Below are 21,785 nucleotides of genomic sequence, written 5' to 3' on the forward strand. Positions count from 1 at the left end.
CTCACCTTGCAGCAGGTGCTGCTATCACACTTCAAACCTTTTTCACGGCAGACATTTTGACTTGTCATATCGGGAAAAGCACAGATGAAACAAATTTCGTTAAGGGCGGCTCAATTCCATCAAGTGTCCATCAGTGAGCCATGACACTGAGCCAGCATGCAAAAATACCAGGACTCTGAAACAAGCTCACCTAAATGGAATGCAGTCATTTTTAATTGTATCATTTTAACCTGTGCTTTTCATGCTGTGACAAGTCAAAATGCCTGCTGTGAAAAAGGTCTATAATCAGGACTATAATGTGACATTGTAGTTTTTGCTGTATGTGTTACATATGTTATTAGAATAGTTGTCCTAAGAACATGATCTAATGAAATGATCTAATTTCATTAATAGTATACTATTAATAAATTATTTAATTGAATAATTCATTTTTTTTTTTTTAAATGCAGATGTTTGTATTACTTACTGTTTTTGAAACTATTTTATCTTTTCTAACTTGACAACAAATCTTATGAATCCACCAAAACCAACATTCTGGTATCTTATCTTATCCTGCTAACCACTACTGTCCATGTAGTCACAGCCTTAAAACTCTATTGTCATCCAAAAACTAAAACAGTATGGCACCTGCACTGACCATGTTCAACATGATGGAAGAATATGTCACACACATGTGGCTCTTTTATGTGTCCTTATTCTTTAATTATTTGCTTATTAACACTCTAGATACATATTGTCTTGTGATTAGAGTAGGGTGCTGTGATATTGATGGTGTGGGGCTGGATGTTCCCAGGGATTTTGGTTGTTGTGGTGTAGCTTGGATGTTGTTATTCTCTGTTCTTGGGAGCAGCAACCCCTGTGTGCATCAACCATCATCCCTTGATAGATAGGTTATCAGCTGAGGTGTTCACTTGTGTTGCTCGGATTTGTCATCACCTAGCCCTACTGTAATTGTGATATAATTATAGAGTTTCTTGTGTTTACTTTTACACAGCTTCATATTGTGTGTCACCGGCTACCCCTGCCAACGGACCTCATCTGAAAATTTTAGCTATATCTGGTGCAATATACCTAATATGCATTTTCCCTGAATAGACAAATAAAATATATTAAATCTGACGGTCTGTAGTTTGTGGCTACAGGCCCAGTGATTGTGGACTGCTTGTTGTCCCGTTTGTTTTTATTAAAGAATACATCCTGTCAAGGCCTCCCAAATCATTTCTTAAAATGCACGTGCACACATACACACGTGCATACACATGTGCATGTATGAACACACATACACGACTACCCGCACTTCAAACACAGACCTACAACATCCATGAAAAGCAAGGCACAGCACCACCTTTCTTGCTCTCCCTGTCACAATAACCATAGCAACCCCGTCCTCCCTCCCTTGGCTCTCTCATTGGCTGGAGGAGCGTCATGGCTACACAAATGCTGCAAAGAATCTGAATGAGCTCAATGACACTCTGCCCGGGCTCTACTTAATACTGCCCTTCACCACATCACACACAAGCACACACACAAGCACACACACACACACACACACACACACACACGCATACAAATGCTCTGAGTGATGACATGTAGAGGCAGACATTCATAGCCAGTGTAGCCAACATCTGTGTGGTGCTGGTACCTAAGGACATTCAATTGATAATGGCAGGCGCTAGTTTAGAGATAAGACTGATATATAAATAAACTTTACTGAAAATGTCCTCTCTAATGAACACACACACCGCAGGCTATGATTAGACATTAAACACACATTCAGATAGGATGTGTGTCTCAGTAGTGGCTGAAGATTTGAAGGACTGCATGCATTTTTGTGTGTATAAGAGGGGAGTGCTTAGGGCAGTGGGTCATTATTGTGTTAATACGAGTGTTAGTTTATTAGTTTTTCAATGGCTGCATCATGTCTGCCTTTGTGAGCATGAATGTAGATTTTGAAGAGAGGGTTAATAGAAGCGTGAGGGGATCAATACGCAGTATTGTAAGGCAGCTGTCTAGACTGGCTTTGGATCAGATGTCTTACAGTGTTGCCTTACAGGGTCCCTGCTGGGCATAAAGAGAGCATTATGACACAAACACACACACTCACACACACAATTCAAATAAGGGGTCTATCTTTATTCCAATTAAAAGCCACAGAAAATGCTCTGACTTGCATAAACCGTCCTGTCTCGTCAGTCACCTTTTGATTCATCTGTTTATATCAGCCAGTCTCACCTATACAACTGCACTGTGTTTAACCTGGCTCCAAAGGACTCACTCCGCACATATATCTGTCACTTTTTTCCAAACAAGCATGTGCCGTCACACAGCACCTCTTCATTCATACACATGATATACAAACACACACACACACTCGTGCACATGCAGTACAGGCCAATATTTAGCTCTCTGTCTTTGCACACATGCAATAATGTGTGAGCTGGCAAGTGCATGTTAATGTGTCTGTCATTAGTTGTGTAAGTGATGACAGAAACTTGGCAGCCACAGACAGTGCAGACAATCTTATTCAGACACTCTCATTGCCTCAGGGGGGCTGAAACAAAAGGATATCGATTTTTACATTTGGGCCAAGAACAAGAGAGTGGCAAAAGAGGTGGATAGATGGAAAGGAGAAGGAGAGGGTGAGAGGCAAGAGGAGAGAGATTTAAAAGGTGATCTCTCACTCGAACTGCCAAAGCATTTGGCCAGTGCTGATGTCTAAAATGTGTGTCTTCTGAGTTAGAGCAGAAACAACACATTTTTAAAGTGCGAAAGATTTTTTAAAGGATAAGGCTTGCAATATTCTATGTTTTTCTTACTGTCAATAAGTCCCATGGAAAAACAAAAACCTACAATGAATTGATACTTCTAACAAGTAGTGCCTGTGTAGCCAAAGCCTGGTATAGCTTTTTCCTCTGTGCTACAGAGCGTCATTGTTGTCTAAAAAATTATTTATGTCCAGTATATAAAGGTCACTGCTCACAAAATAAAGGCTTGTTGGAGGTGCTGGAGCTGAGACTTAATGTATGATAGGAAAACCATCCGCACACTCCAGTTGTGCAAGTTTATTGAGGCGAACTTTTGGTCAGGCATCCTCTTCCCTTGGGACTCTTGAAAAAGGTTCCTGACAAAAAAGTTGCCTCAATAAATGAATATTCCACAGGCTGGAGTGTGCGGATGTTTTTACTATCATTGTCTAAAAAACTATTAAACACATAAATGAGCTACACCTTTGCACTGGGTGACATGTTTCTTTATTAGGATGACTATGGGCATTGTACTTTATTTTAAAATGTATTATTCCACTGCTAAAAATTACAGTGTCCGGCTGCTTTAAGAAATGACTTAGCCTTTTATTACAGTTTTTCTCAGTCGCTTTGGTACATATCTCAGATCAGAATTGAAATTCTCAAAACTACCTGTTCAATTCTCACATCATTGTGTCACTTGTGCACATCAAAAAAGCAGTTTCTCATTTCTTTGAACAAGTTGCAAACGCTTTGGTACATGCATGCAAATGATTATGTACAAATCTCTGTTGTTTCCTACATTATCAGTTGCTTATGTCATGTTGATCAAAATGTATTATATTGGGTCTCTGTTGAATAGTCTCACCCCCCACAACATTTAGGCACAAGCTCATAGCATAAGTCTTTACATGCAAAATGGTTGAACAAGTTATCATAATATGTCAAGCATATTTCTATACTTTCTATATTTCCATTAGACTTTTTTCTAAATCTGTCCTGAATTGGTAAATTGCTTCCAGGTGAATCTTGACTTTCTCTAACGAAGGTGCTTCTCATGAAGCATCAACTAGCAGGTATATATATAGCTGGAGCAACAGAATGTTACAATGTTGGACAATGGAAGGACAAGGAATTGGACGGGGTCAACAGCCAGAGAGAAGACGAAGAAGAGCAGTGAGGCTGCGTGGTGGAGGAGTTGGAAGGCAAAACCGAGGAAGAGGCAGAAGAGGCCGAGGATATATGCGCGTTCCTGATGAGATTAGAGCCACACTCGTAGACCACGTTCTCAATCATGGGCTTACAATGGCCGAGGCTGGTCGAAGGGTACAGCCAAATGTTGGAAGAACAACTGTGTCCTCGATTATTCAGACTTTTCGTCGACAGAATAGGTATGTAATCTAACAATAGGCATTGTACACTGTACTTTCATTACTAATTTTTTTTTCCCCACATAGGACTGCAAGACAAATTCACAGGGGTGGCAGAGGGCCCCTTTTCACACGTGAACAGGAGGAGGCCATTTGCACCATGGTAATAGAAAACAATGCAATAAGACTAAGGGAGATACAAAGTGCCATTATAGAGGACAACAACATCTTTCAAAACATCCAAACAGTCAGCATCTCAACCATTGATAGGGTGCTGAAAAGACACCAAATGAATATGAAGCAGCTCTACACTGTTCCGTTTGAAAGAAATGGTGAAAGAGTGAAGGAGCTGCGTTACCAATATGTACAGGTAAAACATGTATGAGCATGCAGCAACTGTACCTCAGAGTAAACAGTACAACATTGTATAGTGATATACAGTACAGTAAGTGTGAACTTGACACATTGCATCTTCTTTTCTACAGCCGTAGCAAATATGTGCTGTATACATTTGATGTAACTGTATCTTGACCAAAATGAAAATGCATGTAATTCATAAAACTAATTTTGTGTCTTCTGGATATAGTGTATAATGGAACTGGAAGCAAGTGAACCACCGCACAGCTTCCTCTACATGGATGAAGCTGGCTTCAACCTAACAAAACATAGAAGGCGTGGTCGAAATATCATCGGCCACAGAGCTACAGTTGATGTGCCAGGCCAACGGGGCGGAAACATAACCATGGGTTGTGCAATCTCTGAGAATGGTGTGCTAACGCATATTCCCATTATTGGGCCCTACAATACAGAGAGTCTTGTCACCTTTTTAGACACTCTCTACAGGGATCTCATCCCTGAACAAGAGAGGGGTCAGATTGGAGATGACCTGCCAAAGTATGTGATCGTTTGGGACAATGTCAGTTTCCATCGTTCCAACATCATCAGGCAATGGTTTGCTGCCCATGACAGGATGCTGATGGAGTTCCTCCCACCCTACTCTCCATTCCTTAACCCCATTGAGGAATTTTTCTCAGCATGGAGATGGAAAGTATACGATCGTCAGCCACATACACAAATGACCCTTCTGGCAGCCATGGATGCTGCATGTGACGACATCACAGCAGATGCCTGCAGAGGCTGGATAAGACACTCAAAAAGATTCTTTCCACGCTGCATTGCAAGAGAAGATGTTCGTTGTGATGTGGATGAGAATTTGTGGCCCAACAGACAGGATCGTCAAGAGGTGTAGGAAGATTGTAATTCCTTAATGTAATTTCTACAGCGCCGCATGTACAGTTTTTCCTATGTTCACATTTCTTCTTTAGGTTTTTTTTTTGTGTGCTATTCAGTGCTGTCTTTTCATTTCTGTATCTCAATGACATGTTCTGTCAATAAAATACAGTACAAACAGTAAGAGTGTAAATTTGAATCTTTTCCATTCTCTTGCAATTACACTCACACATACACTAAGATGTAACTTACAATTGACAATAATTGTCATCAAAACTTTAGCCATAGTTTCCATCAGAACATCCCTCCAGAGTAAACTGTTATATTGACAACATGACTAAACAATTTGACTGTCTTATCCGTACACAATGACACAAGGACTTGTCATTCTGATGGCACTGACATGTTCATTGACACAGATATTTACTTTTGAGAGATGAACTAAGGATTTTGAGTAAGAGAGTGGCTTTTGCAGGTTATCCATGGTGTTTTGCTATTTGTACAAATTGTTTTGAGAAATGCACTTACTGTTTTGCAAATTGTGAGTTTGATTCGAGAAATGTACCAAAGCGACTGAGAAAAACTGTAAAAAAGGTGTTTGTTTTTAGTAGAATAAATACCTTGGGATAATAACCTCAGTGCCACAGACAGGTACAGAAAGTATTAAGGAATGGACTTATATATATATTGTTGGTTGTTGTCTTTTCATGATTTGTTAAGTAAATTTGTTGACATGAAAAATATAGAATAACAGCCTTACCCTCAACACTGTGAAATGTCCATGTATTTGCCACATTTTCTTTGAGGTCCTCTACAGTGACGTTCACATTTGTACAATCGTAGCATTTTTCCAGTGTCAACGTGATCAACAAGTCCACCCTATCAGGTTTAACACTGTTCATGCCAGACATATACTTTTTTTTATTAAAAAATCCATGCTTTTCTATTCTCTTTTATTTGTCTCCACGCAACCCTGTAAATAATGACAAGACACGGCTCAGTGGAAAAGATGGAGTGCATGTTGCTGTGTGTCCTCAAGCTGAACTGTCTTTGTTTCAACTAATCCTTGCTAAGTATAAACAGCTTGATTTGCATATGTCGACTTATTCTTTAGACATTGATGCAAATACCTTTGACTGAAACTCATCTCTTGGTGTTAAAGCAAAGCCTTTGGTGTTTGTGTGGCTGTCTGTGAGCACTTCCTGTGTGTGTTTATGCATGTGTGTTTTTAAGGAGAATCTGTGTTCGTGTGGGTGTACAATAAATCAACGTTTAAAGTATATCATCTGTGCACATGCATGTCAGCAGGCATGTGAACAAGTACATGTTTGAGTGAGGGTGTATGTGTGTTTACTGTGTGTGCGGCAGTTTTTTCTAACAAAAGTGTGACTGACAACAACCATTAATAGAATTAAGTCCAAGTGGGCCAGAGCTCCCTCTAGGAGTCTTCAAAGCCCACCGTCACAGGGGAGAGATGGAAACATACAGACAACCTACCGGGGCTGCATCTGCACTGTGTATGTGTGTGCAGCAGTGTAAGTGTGTGTGTGTGTGTGTGTGTGTGCGAGAGGGAGCGTAGAGGAGTGAGAGAAAGATATAAACGTGCACAGCAATAAGACAGAGGATATGTGTCAATGAACAAGAGTAAGTGAGTAGTGAGTTAAGTGTTTCCTTGGTTTTGAAGCTGCAGTGTCTCTAGCAAATGCACGGGTGTGTGGGGGTGGATAAGGAGTCCGAGCTGTACAGTCATTACTTCCATTTGTAGTTGTGGGCATATCAAGTAAATCTGAACATGTGGACTTTATAGTAAATCACTGCATGTAGAAATGTGTTTCTAGGTGGACACATGTCTGCAAGTGTGTGCCGATTTATCCAGAGTGACCATGAAATGCAACTTGTTACAACAGCGCTGCAACAAATAAGCCTTTATCTTCGATGACATTTAGACTTTAGTCAGTCAGAGCAGGAAGCGCAGGTGCTACTAATGACATTATCTGTTCTTTTCAAGTGTCCCGGTAAGCCATGACAGTGTGACAACGAGCCAGCATGCACAATACCAGGACCCTGAAACTGAAGCAGCTGAATGGAATTCAGGCATCATTAATTTTATGTGCGTTTCCTGCAGTGACGACATATCAAAAAACCTTCCGTGGAAAATGGGGTGAACCCTGTGCAGCTTCACTGTGCGAACAGGAGTGCATGCAGTTTCTGGCGCTAACGTTAATGCTAGTTGTTGATGGTCAGTAAATACCTCCAAACCGTAGGCTGGCTACATGTGTACACAATGTCTTATTTTCAGTTTCGACATAAGTCAAATTCAGAAGATGTTTGATTGAGTTGCAACTGTCGGAGTTGGAATGTTATTACTTTTTCAGTGAGTAATATGTAAAGAGTAATTGATTGCATTATTTAAGCAACTTGCCCACACATTCCTAATGTTCCTAAGATTTTGTCCAACCTATTATATGTATTAAGGAGCAAAAATATTAGAAATGCCATGCTATAGTACAGTCCAACAAAACAGCACCACTAACAGCAGCTTCAAAAATGCAGCTTCTGTGAAACAGTCACACACTGTCCTGGATGTAAATGTATTTTTACTTCTGTACTGTGTGTGGTCTTACATCTTACCAATGGCGATGGGAGCAAACAAGGTCGAGACGAAGAGCAGGCATCTGGTCCACATGACGTCTGAGGTTGACCTGGAAGTAGATATGGAGGTACTTCCTGCTGAGCCCAGACAGCCTTGTGGTGAGCTGTTTTTCTCACAGCTCAGTGTTCCTGACACCATACAGGCCTGCAAATTGACACACAGAGAAGATTTGTTCACTTGGATGCCATATCTAAACAAGTTAAGGTGCCTTATCTCTATGTTTTGGACATATCTGTATAAGGTACATATAGTGTAAGTAACCATTAGACCTCTAGTTATTGTATTTACTAGTAACTGTGAATTTTCACAATAAAAAAAAAAATCACAAGCACAGATTTATTAACAAGCGCTTATGACCAACAGCAGCATTCTCTAAAATTGCATTTGTAAAAGTTCTCTTCCAAACAACAAATCAGCTTCCTGATCATTACTGATAAACTGCTTAAACAACAAACAATTATTACACTTACAGAGTTTATGCAGCACAGCAAAAGATTTCCTTAACATTTTATTACTCTGTTTACTTATGGCAGATTGATGCTTTAACAAACAGCACTTTACTAAGGTCAATGCAGCTTCCTGTAGATATATGTCACAGTGGACTAGACAGTAATCAAAAATTATCTTAAACAATGCTGGGAGAAATACAGAGAGCATGGAATGATTAAGAAGCATAATAGTAACTCAAATGGTTGTTATCAAAACCCTATAACCCTCCAGCCTAACACAATATGAACCAACTTTCTACAATATGAAGAACATGTAGAATATCAGGAAAAGTAAAATTAGAAGAGGAGAGAAGTTGTTTTATGGATTTGGGGTGGCGGTGGTGGGGTGGTGAGTTATAAGTGTACTGTATATAGATGTCAGTCAACGAAAAGTACAATGAGATAAGGTTGAAAATCGTCAAACTGATCCCCTACACTGCTACATTATGGAACTCACAATAGCTGAGGAACTATTTTTAGTTCAAGACATTTGTTTGAGAAACAAGTAAGTAGTTAATCCATCATTAAGTTGTTCTCAAATCATCTTTTTATTGTCTTTGGGGTCTCAAATTATCTCACAATATGCTGTAACTATTTCTAAATGAATCAAGAGCTGTTCTGATATTTGTGGCATTTACAGCGCCAATACAGCTGGAGTAAAAGAAGAGATGATACTGAATATGAAGCACTAACAAGAACAGGAACATTTGTACAAATGCATATTTCACAAGACAACAGACCATATGCCGAATAATCCATGCAGATCAAATCTTTGAAGGAAATGCAAAACTAAATGCTAAATGTTGGCCTTGTAGAAAAAATAGAAAAAACACAATAAAATGGTGTTTAATGTTTGCATAATGATGCTGCCATCTGTATTAGGATTCACTTCACACATCAGCATCAAAGTGTGAAATGTATTGATGTTCCAAACTAATTGTTCATTTCATGGTCTATCAGCAATAAACAATTAATAAGAGGATGGTCTCTGAGATTAGTTATAGCAGTGACAGACTGGTAAGCATCATTTCTCCATCTTTTTTCTAAACGATTAAGCTGACCAGCATTGTTCAATCACTTGCTCACTTGCACACTCGCTCAACCAACGACAAACTTTCTTTCTGCACTCCCAAATTCACTTTTTAATTCTGAAAAACTATGATTTTTTTTTACCCATTTCCTCTGCAAAAGACTCTGAGTTGTGTGTTTGTATCATATATTTTTTAAGTCTGCAGAGGGGTTATTGTATCACTCAGTCCTTATGCAATCATAGTTGATGTCAAATAAACATAATTTTTCATGGGAGTAGCTCAAAGGTAACAGCAGCCCTGTTTTGTGCCTAAATGTTCACTGTTCTCAAGGGAACCCATACCCAGCTCCAAATAAACAGGCATGTAGAGTGTGTGTGTGTGTGTGTGTGTGTGTGTGTGTGTGTGTGTGTGTGTGTGTGTGTGTGTGTGTGTGTGTGTGTGTGTGTCTGACTGAGAGAGAGAGAGACAGACTGCAGAAATTTGCGACAGCCGGGGACAGATGGAGTAAAGCAGACAGCCAGAGCTATGGGAAATGCATCATGTGTAACAGAGACTATTGATCAGTGTGACCATATCATTTTGGCCCAGACAATAGCCAGCTATCTCCGTCATGCCATACTGTGAAGGCAAATAGCTGCTTTGGCAGAGTCTCAGCCTTAGATATTTTTGGATAGCTACAACCACTGATATAAGAATACCAGATTTTTTACTTATTTATAGAAACTGTCAGAATGATACAGACCTTTCTATAACCACCAGAGACGTACTACATATCCATAATGCATCGTCTGTACATCTACAATGACAAAAAGGCTTCACGCTGCAGACAGGACAAATAGACAGATATACCCAGAGGCACATGTACACAGCAGAATCTGAATCTCTGGGAACAGACCCATGCCAGAGACACACAATATGATAAGAGCTGTGTAGTCATCTGGGGTTTTATTGACTCTGTTCTTTTTAGGATGTCACAATAAATCCTTGAAATTGAAAATTAATTTAAAATTATTGTGATAAAAAAACAGGCTGAAATTGATTTTCACAAAGTTGGAACAATTGTAGGAGAAACGGAAAGGTTAAAGATGTCAGCAGGAAGAGAGCCTTAAAGCTATCATCTTTCCAGCTCGTGTGCAACGGGAGCTCGTCAGGTTGCTCCAAGTAAAACCTTTATTTTTGACTATTTTATTTGCATTCCAGCATAAAATAGTCACTGTATCCAGTCAGTTCAGTTTTATTTTCTAGACTTTTGATTTTTAGTTCTGAATAGTGGAAAATATATTTGTATATTTTGGTTTAGTGACACAAATCTATACATTTCCATTTGACAAGTCTATAAAGGCTTACCATCAGCTGAGATGGAGGAACACACATTTAACTACCATTTCTTTTCATGAGTTTAATAATCTAACAACACTGGCCTGTGATTGTGACAAATATTATGGAGCATCTTCAAAATCTGAAGTTTTTTATTTTTTCATGCGACCTCTACTTAACCAGGCTGGTGTCTTGACATCAAAATCTATTTTCCAAAAAAGTGCTGGTCAAAATGGCAGCATAGTTTTGTTGCACAAACCAAAACAGAACCAACAGAGGGAAGAAGAGTAAAAGTGAGGTTTTAATCCGACGATTCAAAACTGCCAGTTTGGATGACCTCAGGCTTTCTATTGATCCCTCTTCAAAATAACCTCAAATGCTGCGCTTATAAACATACACATTCACCTTTCTAAGCATCAGGTGGTGATGGAGAGTGATTTCATATCTGCTAACAGTTCCTGACAAATCCATAATGGCACCAAAGTGATAGAATCACAATAGACTCCCGTGCTTTATCCCCCTGCTTAAACAACTCAACAAGCTGCCCCATTTTGATTGATTGGTCCCTAACGTGGTTGAACATGAGCAATCTGACCAGCTGTCCCCAGCTAGACACAGGAGGCACACACTGACATATGGCTGGACGCCACCAGCCACAGAATTCCACTGTTCCATAATTCAAAAGCTATTCCATCACCCCGTATGCTCCATCACCATCTCACCCATCAGTTAATTAACCCTCTCATTTCCACCATGCTCAGGGTATCTTTTCAGACAACAGTTGCGTGACAGCCTCCAGCACTAATCTAAACTCAATTGCTTAAGTTATGTTCATAATTCAGCAGCGCTACATACTCCCATATGCTCAGATAATGACGTAAAAATATGTTCAGTCCACAATGCATAGACAGTGATCGCCCAAAGCATTGCCCTGTTTCTCTAACCTGTTTCCTTTCATTATCTTAATGTGTTGATAGGTTAATATATTATGAATAAACAGGCAGTAATGGTGCTAATTATCAGAACGTATGTGATGTGTTCACACCCCATATGCATCAGTTGATCATGCATATAAGGTTTGGCAATCATCATATGCCCCGTCTGAACCCACTCACTGTTAAAATGATGAAATAATCGAGCCATATATTTTAACTGAACTCAATATTTCCTATCCTGAGCTAGTTATATCTCACTGGAGACTGTCCCTGGCAGATAAGCAGCATCTGCATAAAACTGAGAAAAACATCAACTAATAAGCAGGATCAGACCAAAACAAATAGCTGTCCCTGGATCCAACTCCTTTGCTTTATCTGCTGTTTCTATCCATCTCTGACCCAGTTATATCTGCTCGGTAGACATCTATTAATCATTCCAGAAATATAAACATGCGTTAAATTTTTGTTCCTTTCAGACTATTTTGCCACCAGAGTTTATAGTATATAAAATTCACAATATCTGTGATTAAAAAAAAAGATTTATAATTTAGATTAGATAAATGTAATCTTATTAAAGACAGTTAATTATTCCTCAACAACAACCTATTATTTAGTGTACCACTAGGACAATCTGCTCCCCAACAGTCTTGCATGCATAAGAGACTTGGTTTCTATGTGCTATATTTTCCTGCCCTGAATCTTCATTTCCTACAGGGTCGGCATTAACAGAGCTGTTGCCGGGGCTACTTCACTCACAGACTATATTGCATGCATCCATGAACTAATTGATGTTGGGCTGATTCTGTGCACCGAGGAAGCCTGACCCTGTGTGTGTGTGTGTGTGTGTGTGTGTGTGTGTGTGTGTGTGTGTGTGTGTGTGTGTGTGTGTGTGTGTGTGTGTGTGTGTGTGCAGTCCCCTAACGAGAGTCCTGACTGTCACAGCACTCCTCATTTGAGGATTCTCTCTTTCACTAATGAGTGCTGACCGGATTGGGCTACCTTGTCAATGCACGTGCACGCGCCCTCACATACACACATTTACACACACATGCTTATCACTAGGAGACCAGATGCCCTACTCCCTCAGCCTCCAGGAAGAGAGTCTCAAATGTGTCCATGCTGCGTTTGTAGTCTACCCTGTGCATATGCCTAAAAGAATACCATGTGGACATGTGTGTGTGTGTGTATGTGTGTGTGTGTGTGAGTCACAAAAAATAAAAAGATGCTATTCAATAACAGCAAATTCTCGTATTTTGTAGTCCATCTGAAACTGTATTTTCATGTTCTCCTAATGTAATGTGAGTGGAAGCAAACAGGGTTGGATTCTTCAGCTGTAACAGTTTTGAAAGAAAATATGCTCATTAGTTAAACCCCTCAATTTGAAGAAATTATTTTAACAATATTCGTTTATGTAGTACAGTAAGAGGAGGCATTTGATGTGTTTTGATGTGTGTTTGATGTGTCAAAAACTAATAATACACTGATGCATATATCTTCAAATATAATATTATATGTATTATATATATATTTAGTCACACCAATTTGTTGCACAGTAGGCTATAATTGCAGTTAGAAGCTCAGCAGCTTATGCGTTATTTTTTCCCTTGCCATTTTCCTTCATTTAGTTTTTCTTCACCTGTTCTTTTCTTCTCCCTCTCTTTAGTCTCTTAAGTTGTTCATTCTTTGCTCTGTTGGAGAGAAGTCTGAGCGGAACAAAGCTCAGGGGGCCATGCACCGTGTTCAGTAAAATGGCATGTGTCCGCCAAGCTACGGTAAATTACCTCCAGTTGGCTTGCTAGGGTGGGTTTAACCACCATGGACCATTTGTGTGTGTGTGTGTGTGTGTGTGATGGAGAGGGTTGGAAAGAGGTTTCGTAGGTGACAGAGTGTGAGTGGATATGGGTAGTGTAGCAAATTATCATCAGCGCAGGTAGACAGGCTGGGTGGAATTTTGATTAGAGTGACCATGCACACACACACACACACACACACACACACACACACACACACACACACACACAAACACATATAAACACACACAACTTCAGGTAGCTCATTTGGCAGTGTGGAGCTGAAGAGATGACTAAGACATAAGACACATGCACATGCATGCATGTGCAAACAAGCACATGTACACACACTCATACCAAGTATGCACAATGCAAATAAAGACACACATATACAAAATGCACACACACACACACTCAAACCACCATGAGTGATTTTAAATAGAAGGCCCGCCCTCATAATTGCCCTGTGCTGATGAAGCCTGAGATACTGATTAGCAGCGAGTGGCCCCTCAGTGTGACCAGAGGCTCAGGGAAAACATACTGTCAGCTCCCAACAATATGAATGTCTTGACATGTCGGCCACAACATGTATCCGTACTGTTGCATGTGCCTGGGTGTTTCGGGAAGGGGGGAGTTCACATACAAGCCCCCTCAGACCACATTAAAATCACAATTAATAATGAGTCAATGTCACATGTTTGTGCTGGCCAAATCTTAACGCAACAAGACAAACAGTCGTGTCAACTTGTGTCTCATTTTGAATCTATACATTTGGCTGGGACAGCCAGATGCAGTACAGTTGCTCCACTGGGTATTTTCTAACATGTACAGTATATACACACAGGCGAGTGCACACGTATGTGTGTGTGTGTGTGTGTGTGTGTGTGTGTGTGTGTGTGTGTGTGTGTGTGTGTGTGTGTGTGTGTGTGTGTGTGTGTTTGAGTAGGTGGGTGCGGGTTCACTGTAGGAATGTGCACAATTGTCATCGTGCCCTGAAGACAAATGGCCTGGCTGGCAATTTATTTTATACAGCACTGGTTGTAAATCCTTTGTGTGGCATCACAGCAAAGAACTGCAGAGTGCTGGTGTGTAGCCTTAAAGGTATAGGTCACCCCCACATCAGTGTGACATGTTTTGGTCATTGTGATCTCAATTCAAAGTCGTCTGTAAAAAATGAATGGCAGCAGTTTAGCACTGTCTAGTCATATAATGGTTGACTGTTGTAATCGCCCTGTTTGTTAGATTAAAATTTCTCATTGCGCATTTTTATAGCTTTTTTTTAATAATTGAATCAAAGCATTTATTCTATTTTAACATGTTATAATCCAGGATAATGGACTGTGACAGAGCAAAACTCATTTTTATTTTAAAGAGATCTATCCCTTTAAAATAATTTCCACACTAAAATAGTTCAAAGCTTTGGGCTGCGCACCTCATCCTCTCCATGTTAGACATTCTATGCCCGTCAGAAAATTGCGTCTGGGGAGGCTCCGGCTTTGGCCAGACCACTGCTGTTTCTGCATGGCTGCCTCTGGCTGCTCTGAGGACGCTCCCAGAAATCCGATGCACCAAAACCACCCTGAAAATCCACCGCCGATGACCTCGTCTGTAAGGCACTGCTGTTTTGATTCCTCATCGCCTGGCGGCTAAACACCATGCTCTGTTCTGCTCTGAACTTTCTAATGCTCCAGTCTAATCAACTCTACGCGCCCTCCCTCCCTCATGAGACAAGATGGGCTAAGGCGGAGATGTGCAAGGGAGAATGGAGCGAGGAGGAGAAATGGAGGAGAGGAGAGGGGTGGGGAGAGGAAGGATATGAGAGGGGGAAGAAGATGAAGGAAGAGATACATGGATGAGGTCAGGAAGGAAAAAGGCTGAGGATGATAGAGATGGAAAGATGGGATAAAGGAGGAGTTACAGAGGGATGGAGACAGAGAGGATGGAGGGAGGCAGCGGGAGAGAGAGGGAGTGCCAAAAGAGATCAGAGTGAGTCGAGGAGAATCTTAAAGCAAGTTAATAACCTAAGGCATTTATCTTTATCCTCCCTGTCAATCGGTTCCCTCAAATACTTGGACAAAGATTCATAAAACAAAACCTGAAGACATCAGATAGTGGTATAAAAAGATCAACTGTCGAATGATCAGGAAAAATGTGCATATTAAATTATAATGGCAAAGCTCAAAAACATTAGAAACTATACTTCCCTACAAAGCAAAAACGCAGGAACTAGCTACATATTTGGTTAAAAATTACTGAGCTAAGATCAGAATCTGACTTTTTGACATCTGTTTCACCATGTAAAAATGATCATGCCACAGAAATGTAAAAAGAAAATGTAAGAATTACAGGTAAAATCAAACTGCAATGACTGTGCAGTAGCTAAATCTTAAATCATAATGGAGGAAAAAAAGCAACACCATATAAACTAATCCTGCTAAACACTAACTTGGCTAGCTTTGAAGTCCTTTAGCTTGTCCAAACATAGAGTAGGGCCACAGTATTTGATTTTATCTGATTTTATTTACTACTTTTTTTTCTTTTCAGCTGTTACATACTAGCTAAGTAGCCTTCACACTTCTGACCCTTTTCCCTAACTTTAATGTTTCTGTAGTTATTTCCATCTGCCTTTGTAAGGCACTATAGTATAGCTAATTTCACTGTTGCAAACTCATCACTTCTATTTGTGTCTGGTCAATATTTGTCATCTTAGAGTAGGTTGATTCATTCAAGAATCCTCGGCTAATGACAAAGAAAATCTTAGAGTAGGTTGATTCATTCAAGAATCCTAACCCATAGGGGGAAGTTAATGGCTACAAATGACAAAGAAAAACAAAGTAAAAATAGATAAATGAAAGTTTGTCTGTGCGTGATTGTGTTTGTGAGAGAGAAGAGAGAGAGAGAGAGAGAGAGAGAGAGAGAGAGAGGGAAGAGAGAGAAAGTTGTCCTGTACAGTACAGAGAACAGCCACCTCAGCAGTGAATGATGCTGCATCAAAGAGGAGGCAGACAAACAGGCAGGATACGGCACTCATGGCCTAGATTTAAACCCTCATGAAAGGGACGAGTTTGGTTAGCAGGAGAATGCACTCAAATGTTCACATGTAGCCTTCTCCTGTTTTAGAGCTTGTGCCACATGAAATTCAGTTCCGCTCTCTTCCTCCGTTTATTTTCCTTCCCTATTGTTATCCTCCATCCAGTCTTGTTTGCTTATCTGCTTTTAACTGATCTTCCCTCTTTCTGTCTTCTTTTTTTATTTTGACTCTCTCATGCTGCCTCATCTGTCCCCACTATCATCAGCGCTGTCAGTCCAGCTCCCTCTGTTGCTCTGTAAAGAAGATAAAATGTTTGCTGTCTTCAGGTCCTCTACACCCATTGTTCTCCATTTCAAAATAACCTTGCATAAAAGACTTCTAAAGATTCTCAGGACCTAGATAATGAGATTCCTACTGAGGCAATATGTTTTTTTTCCACTTTCCAATTGCTACATAGATCCAAATACTTCCCCAGAAATAAACACATGCAAACTTTCAAAGATTTGTTCAGAATCAGCAAATTTAAGTTCAAAAACTCTAGTTAGACACTGTAGACTCTAGTAATTTAGTTAGAAGAAAAAAAAGATGATTTCTGCATAAGACATTAGGACCAAACATTTGCCTCTTGCATTGCAGAGCAGATATGAACTGTGTATATCAGAGTCTTGAAATATTTATTCAAAAAGGCCTTTCTGGGGCGCTTACTGGGCCATGTTCATAATTTAATAAAGCATAAGCAAAAACACTAGTATATAAATATAAGAGGAGGCACTTAACGCTGGATTGTCTAACTGCTGAGAAAATGGCATTGGAAATACAGAGAGATCTATCTAAGAGGAGAGTACATTCATTTGCAGACTGTCACCTTGACTCCTGCATAAGAAAATGCACTGGTGGACACAAAAATAAATATTTCCTTTACAGATATAGTGGAGTAACATTAACACTACAATCTCTTTGAGTCACTTTGCTGGCTGTGCTGCTCAGCACAATGATGTGTATAAAATGTCTCGTGACAGATGTCCACAGTGATATGGGAGTATTTGTCAGCAAACACTTTTGTCAGATATTACATTTTCACTTCTCTGGAAACAAAATTGAAAAATTTAAACTGAAGAAGAGATTTTCTTCAAAGTTTACTAAAGGGGTGCAGCGGTGGTTATTCTGTGCAAGAAATGTACCTGGAACAATAATACATAAAAATCTGTTATTACTGTTCCCAACAGGGAACAGTAATAACAGTAATAAGACAGCAATAAGACAGTAATAAGTAATAAGACTTATAATAAGACAGTAATAAGACTTATTACTGTTCCCAACAGGGAACAGTAATAAGTCTTGATTTTTATGGGAATTTTTCTTTATGGGAGTTTTCAGCTGGCAGGGTAAAAAAAAGGCATATCATTTATTTTTTTACACTCAAACCCTCATCAGTCTCAGGGAGAAAGCTATAAAAATCGTTCCTGTTATCAAACATGTTAAAGACCTATTTTAGAGTAATTCACCCTCCATATGCATTGCATCCACTATGTTTACAATGATATTCAGCAGTGTTTGAAATGCAAGCTTGTAACAACCACTGTTCCATGATTGCAAGGCAATATGGTTATTTTCTACAACGGCACAGCCCACAACTGTTACATTTTTGATAAGCTGTATCCATCACTTTTCTGAAATAGCATAAAACTGGTGATACAATGAGCTCCAGCAGGATGTATGGATGGTGATTTTGAAGCAATAAATGGAGACAGCAAAGGTAAACACAGTGCTAAATGTCAGCTATGGTGATTGCGCTGCCACAATATCAGCCCAGGGCGAGAGACCCAAATAACCAAAATCAATAATCTAATCATTTCATATTCAAATCACGCAGGGTAGAGGTCTGGATCTTATTGCAGTTTCATATCCCTGGTGTGCTGATGTATTCCAATCAACAAACCAGAGCAGGCAGATACATTGAAAATACAGTCATTCAAGGAAGCGGTGGGTGGACCTCAACTGTGTATCTCCCTTCTGTAATAGATTTTTGAATGTTTATCGTTTCCTGTATCTGATGCTGACATACATGTAATATGCCATACTTCATATACAGTACATGTTATTGTTGCTTTATATAATGCTATTACAATAATACCTAAAAGGTCTTTCATAACTGCCATTGGCATTTTGAACAATTTGATGTGCTTCAAATAAGTTTTGTATTTTAAAATGACAAATACAATTTTTTATATTACAATGAGTACAGAAATAGTGAGAGAATAGTTGATTTTAAAAAAATTACTAAGTCCAAACAAAAGAAAACCAGGGTGTGCAAGATTATGTACACCCCTTGTTTCATCAATGCTTAATTGAGCCAGTGAGAAATATTGGATCAAAAATTAATCTTACGCTGCTCAGATCTCATACTCAGGTTGTAGCTAGAGGTCTAGAGGACATCGATTCCCTTTCAAAATTGTAATTTTGGATAGATTCAAGTTCCGAAAACACGAGTTGAATGTGAGGGTCACATATGGATGCCAGTGAGGTCTGCATCTTTCCATACAAAAGCTGAACATGCATACAGAGAGAACAGATTTAATCCTCTCTGATAATGGATAGGATAGATAGTGAAAATCAGAACCCAACAGCCTCCTATACCAGTTGGCACATACACATATGCTTTCACAGTATTTCCCAGCACAATTAGATTGTAATCTTTGACCAAGTCAGACATATTTTCTTAATCTTCATGTTACATAATACAACAGTGTGAAATAAATTGTATTTAAGATTTGACATTTGTGGTGTTTTTCACACTCCCAAATGTATCAAACAGATAGTATCTGATTTTCATAGTGCCAGCAAGAACGGAGTTAACAAAGGCTTGTAATACTTCAGTAACTAGTGTTTTTGTTGGAATCTATGCTGAAGTGCTTAAATAGAACAACAAATCTCTACAGTATGTGATAGGGATAATTGAACTGGTAAACAGACACATGGAGGGAAAACATCTGTGAGTGCATTTGCTCATCATTACGCCAAGCCTGTTGGAAATCTGCATTCATAATATACTGTACTCTGCTTTACACAATTAGCACCAGTTCATAAGCAGAACACCACAAACAGGAGAAGACACAGTAGGGAAGAGAGAGTGATCGTAACTGCCACAACTTGTTTTGTTTCACACAGGCTCTTCACACAAATAAGATGACTTATCCTTTCAGGAATACAGTGGCCCTAAATAGCTGCTTTCTTCCAAGTTGTTGACAAAGAGCATCTCTGTGGGCTATTCCCTGTTGTCAAATGTGTGTGTGTGTGTGTGTGTGTGTGTGTGTGTGTACATGTACTGTCTCTGTTGTGGAGGGTATGTTGGGGGATTGTACCACTGCACTCAGGTGGCAATGTATTTGTTTTTGTAAGAGGTGTATGTGTGAGTCTTTGTTTATGTAATCACGTCAGTGTATATGTATGAGTGTGTGTGTGTGTGTGTGTGTGTGTGTGTGTGTGTGTGTGTGTGTGTGTGTGTGTGTGTGTGTGTGTTTGCTCCCTTGCTGCCCTGTCTTGATCCAAGGAAGGAAAAAAAGAGTGCATAAGGGACAGACTGGTATCTTTAGCACAGTCAACAGGATACTCAGCCACCAGGCAGCAGACATTGTAAAATTTCATGTATCAACAATAAACAGCAAACCTAAGATCAACAGCATTTATCCTGAATGTCACTGATACAGTACACCAAATTAGGAATGAAACTGTTCACACTCAAACCTGAAATAATAACAGAAAATGCCACACATTTATAAGCTATCAAGTCATAAGGCTCATTTAGCGTGGCTCATTGACCAAGAAAGAACACATTCATGTTTGCATGAATGGCTGAGGGGGAGTAGCTGAGAGGAAGGAAGGCCGGACATTCACACATTAACGCAATCACACCTGGGAGCTGCACAGCACAGCCACACAGCCTCGCAGTATTGGGCACAGAGCTGCTCCACTGGAACAGTTAAAGGTTAAGTGCCCAGAGGTCGCAGCCCTGATGGTAGTTGTTGAGGGACCTAAACTGCAAGGATTTTCACAGCTACTGTACTACTCAGATTTTAAACTATGACCTTTCAGTCACAAGCTCATTTCCTATGAGTCTGTCTGTTACTGCAGGTCAATACATGACTGGAGAAGCTAAATATAGATAGATAGATAGATAGATAGATAGATAGATAGATAGATAGATAGATAGATAGATAGATAGATAGATAGATAGATAGATAGATAGATAGATAGATAGATAGATAGATAGATAGATAGATAGATAGATAGATAGATAGATAGATAGATAGATAGATAGATAGATAGAGGTTAGGTAGATCAACTTTTTGAGTGATGTTTAGTGGTTGCCCTGGCAACTCTATTCTCATTCCTCAGTTTCCACCTCCATTACAGTATCTGTCAGGTCTAGTGTTTCAGAGACATCTGCTTCATGCCCAGCCCTGGGTGTGTTTGTATGCGTATACGTGTGGGTTTGTGTGTGTCTACTTGTGTGCACGCGTGCATGTGTGCACACAAGGGAAGAAGGCTGAGTCTAATTGCACAGGCCCATCTGCTGATTCTGGAAAACAGGCTTGCATCTTATAAACACAAACAGTACAGACAAAAATACACATTCACAGACAAACACACACAACCACACACACGCCACAAGTGCCTGCCTCAAAGCCTTCAACTTGGACCCTGGACAGTCTGCATCCATTCTCTGGCAGCTGTGTGGACGGCATTGACTGGCATGGTTTACAATATGGACTCTATTGTCTTAGGACAAAGGCTCGCTACTCAAGGCAAAGGTCACATTATAAGACAATAAGCCTGTATTCATGGGGGGTGACGACAGGGGGTTTGTGTGTGTGTGTATGTGTGCAATTTGTGTAAGGGGTGCTACAGCTGGAATTGTAATTATTTTACTTATATTATATGATATTTCTTTAAAAATGACTTATCCTGGATTTAATCAAAGAGACAGAAAATTAAACATTTCTTCACCACCTTTATAGGATGTTAGTTTTACAAGTAGATTACTTTTTTTTAATTCAGTTTGACACCTAGTATTTGTTACATTTGGTATGAATGCACCATTTGAGCATTTGTCTGCTTATCTGTCCATGCATGTGCACTGTACTGCCATGTGACTCACTTTACATGTAATCGTTGTTTAACCAATGAAACTGATGC

The 21,785-nt window shown here is 39.6% G+C and overlaps 1 protein-coding gene across 15 annotated transcripts in view; it reads right to left on the reverse strand.

Annotated features, from left to right (window-relative positions):
• The window catches only part of adgrl3.1 (adhesion G protein-coupled receptor L3.1), a 113,068-nt gene that overhangs the window by 78,907 nt on the left and 12,376 nt on the right, over window positions 1-21,785 (reverse strand). For 14 of the 15 annotated variants that reach the window (XM_044189086.1, XM_044189080.1, XM_044189077.1 and 11 more), the window contains one exon: window positions 7,976-8,141. In XM_044189086.1, the coding sequence (XP_044045021.1) occupies window positions 7,976-8,135 (160 nt within the window). In that variant the 5' untranslated portion in view covers window positions 8,136-8,141. Of the gene's footprint in view, window positions 1-7,975; window positions 8,142-21,785 lie in introns of those variants that run through there. The other variant, XM_044189087.1, reaches the window with a different exon arrangement.

This window comes from Siniperca chuatsi, linkage group LG3 (assembly GCF_020085105.1).
Source record: "Siniperca chuatsi isolate FFG_IHB_CAS linkage group LG3, ASM2008510v1, whole genome shotgun sequence".
Classification (NCBI taxonomy): Eukaryota; Metazoa; Chordata; class Actinopteri; order Centrarchiformes; family Sinipercidae; genus Siniperca; species Siniperca chuatsi.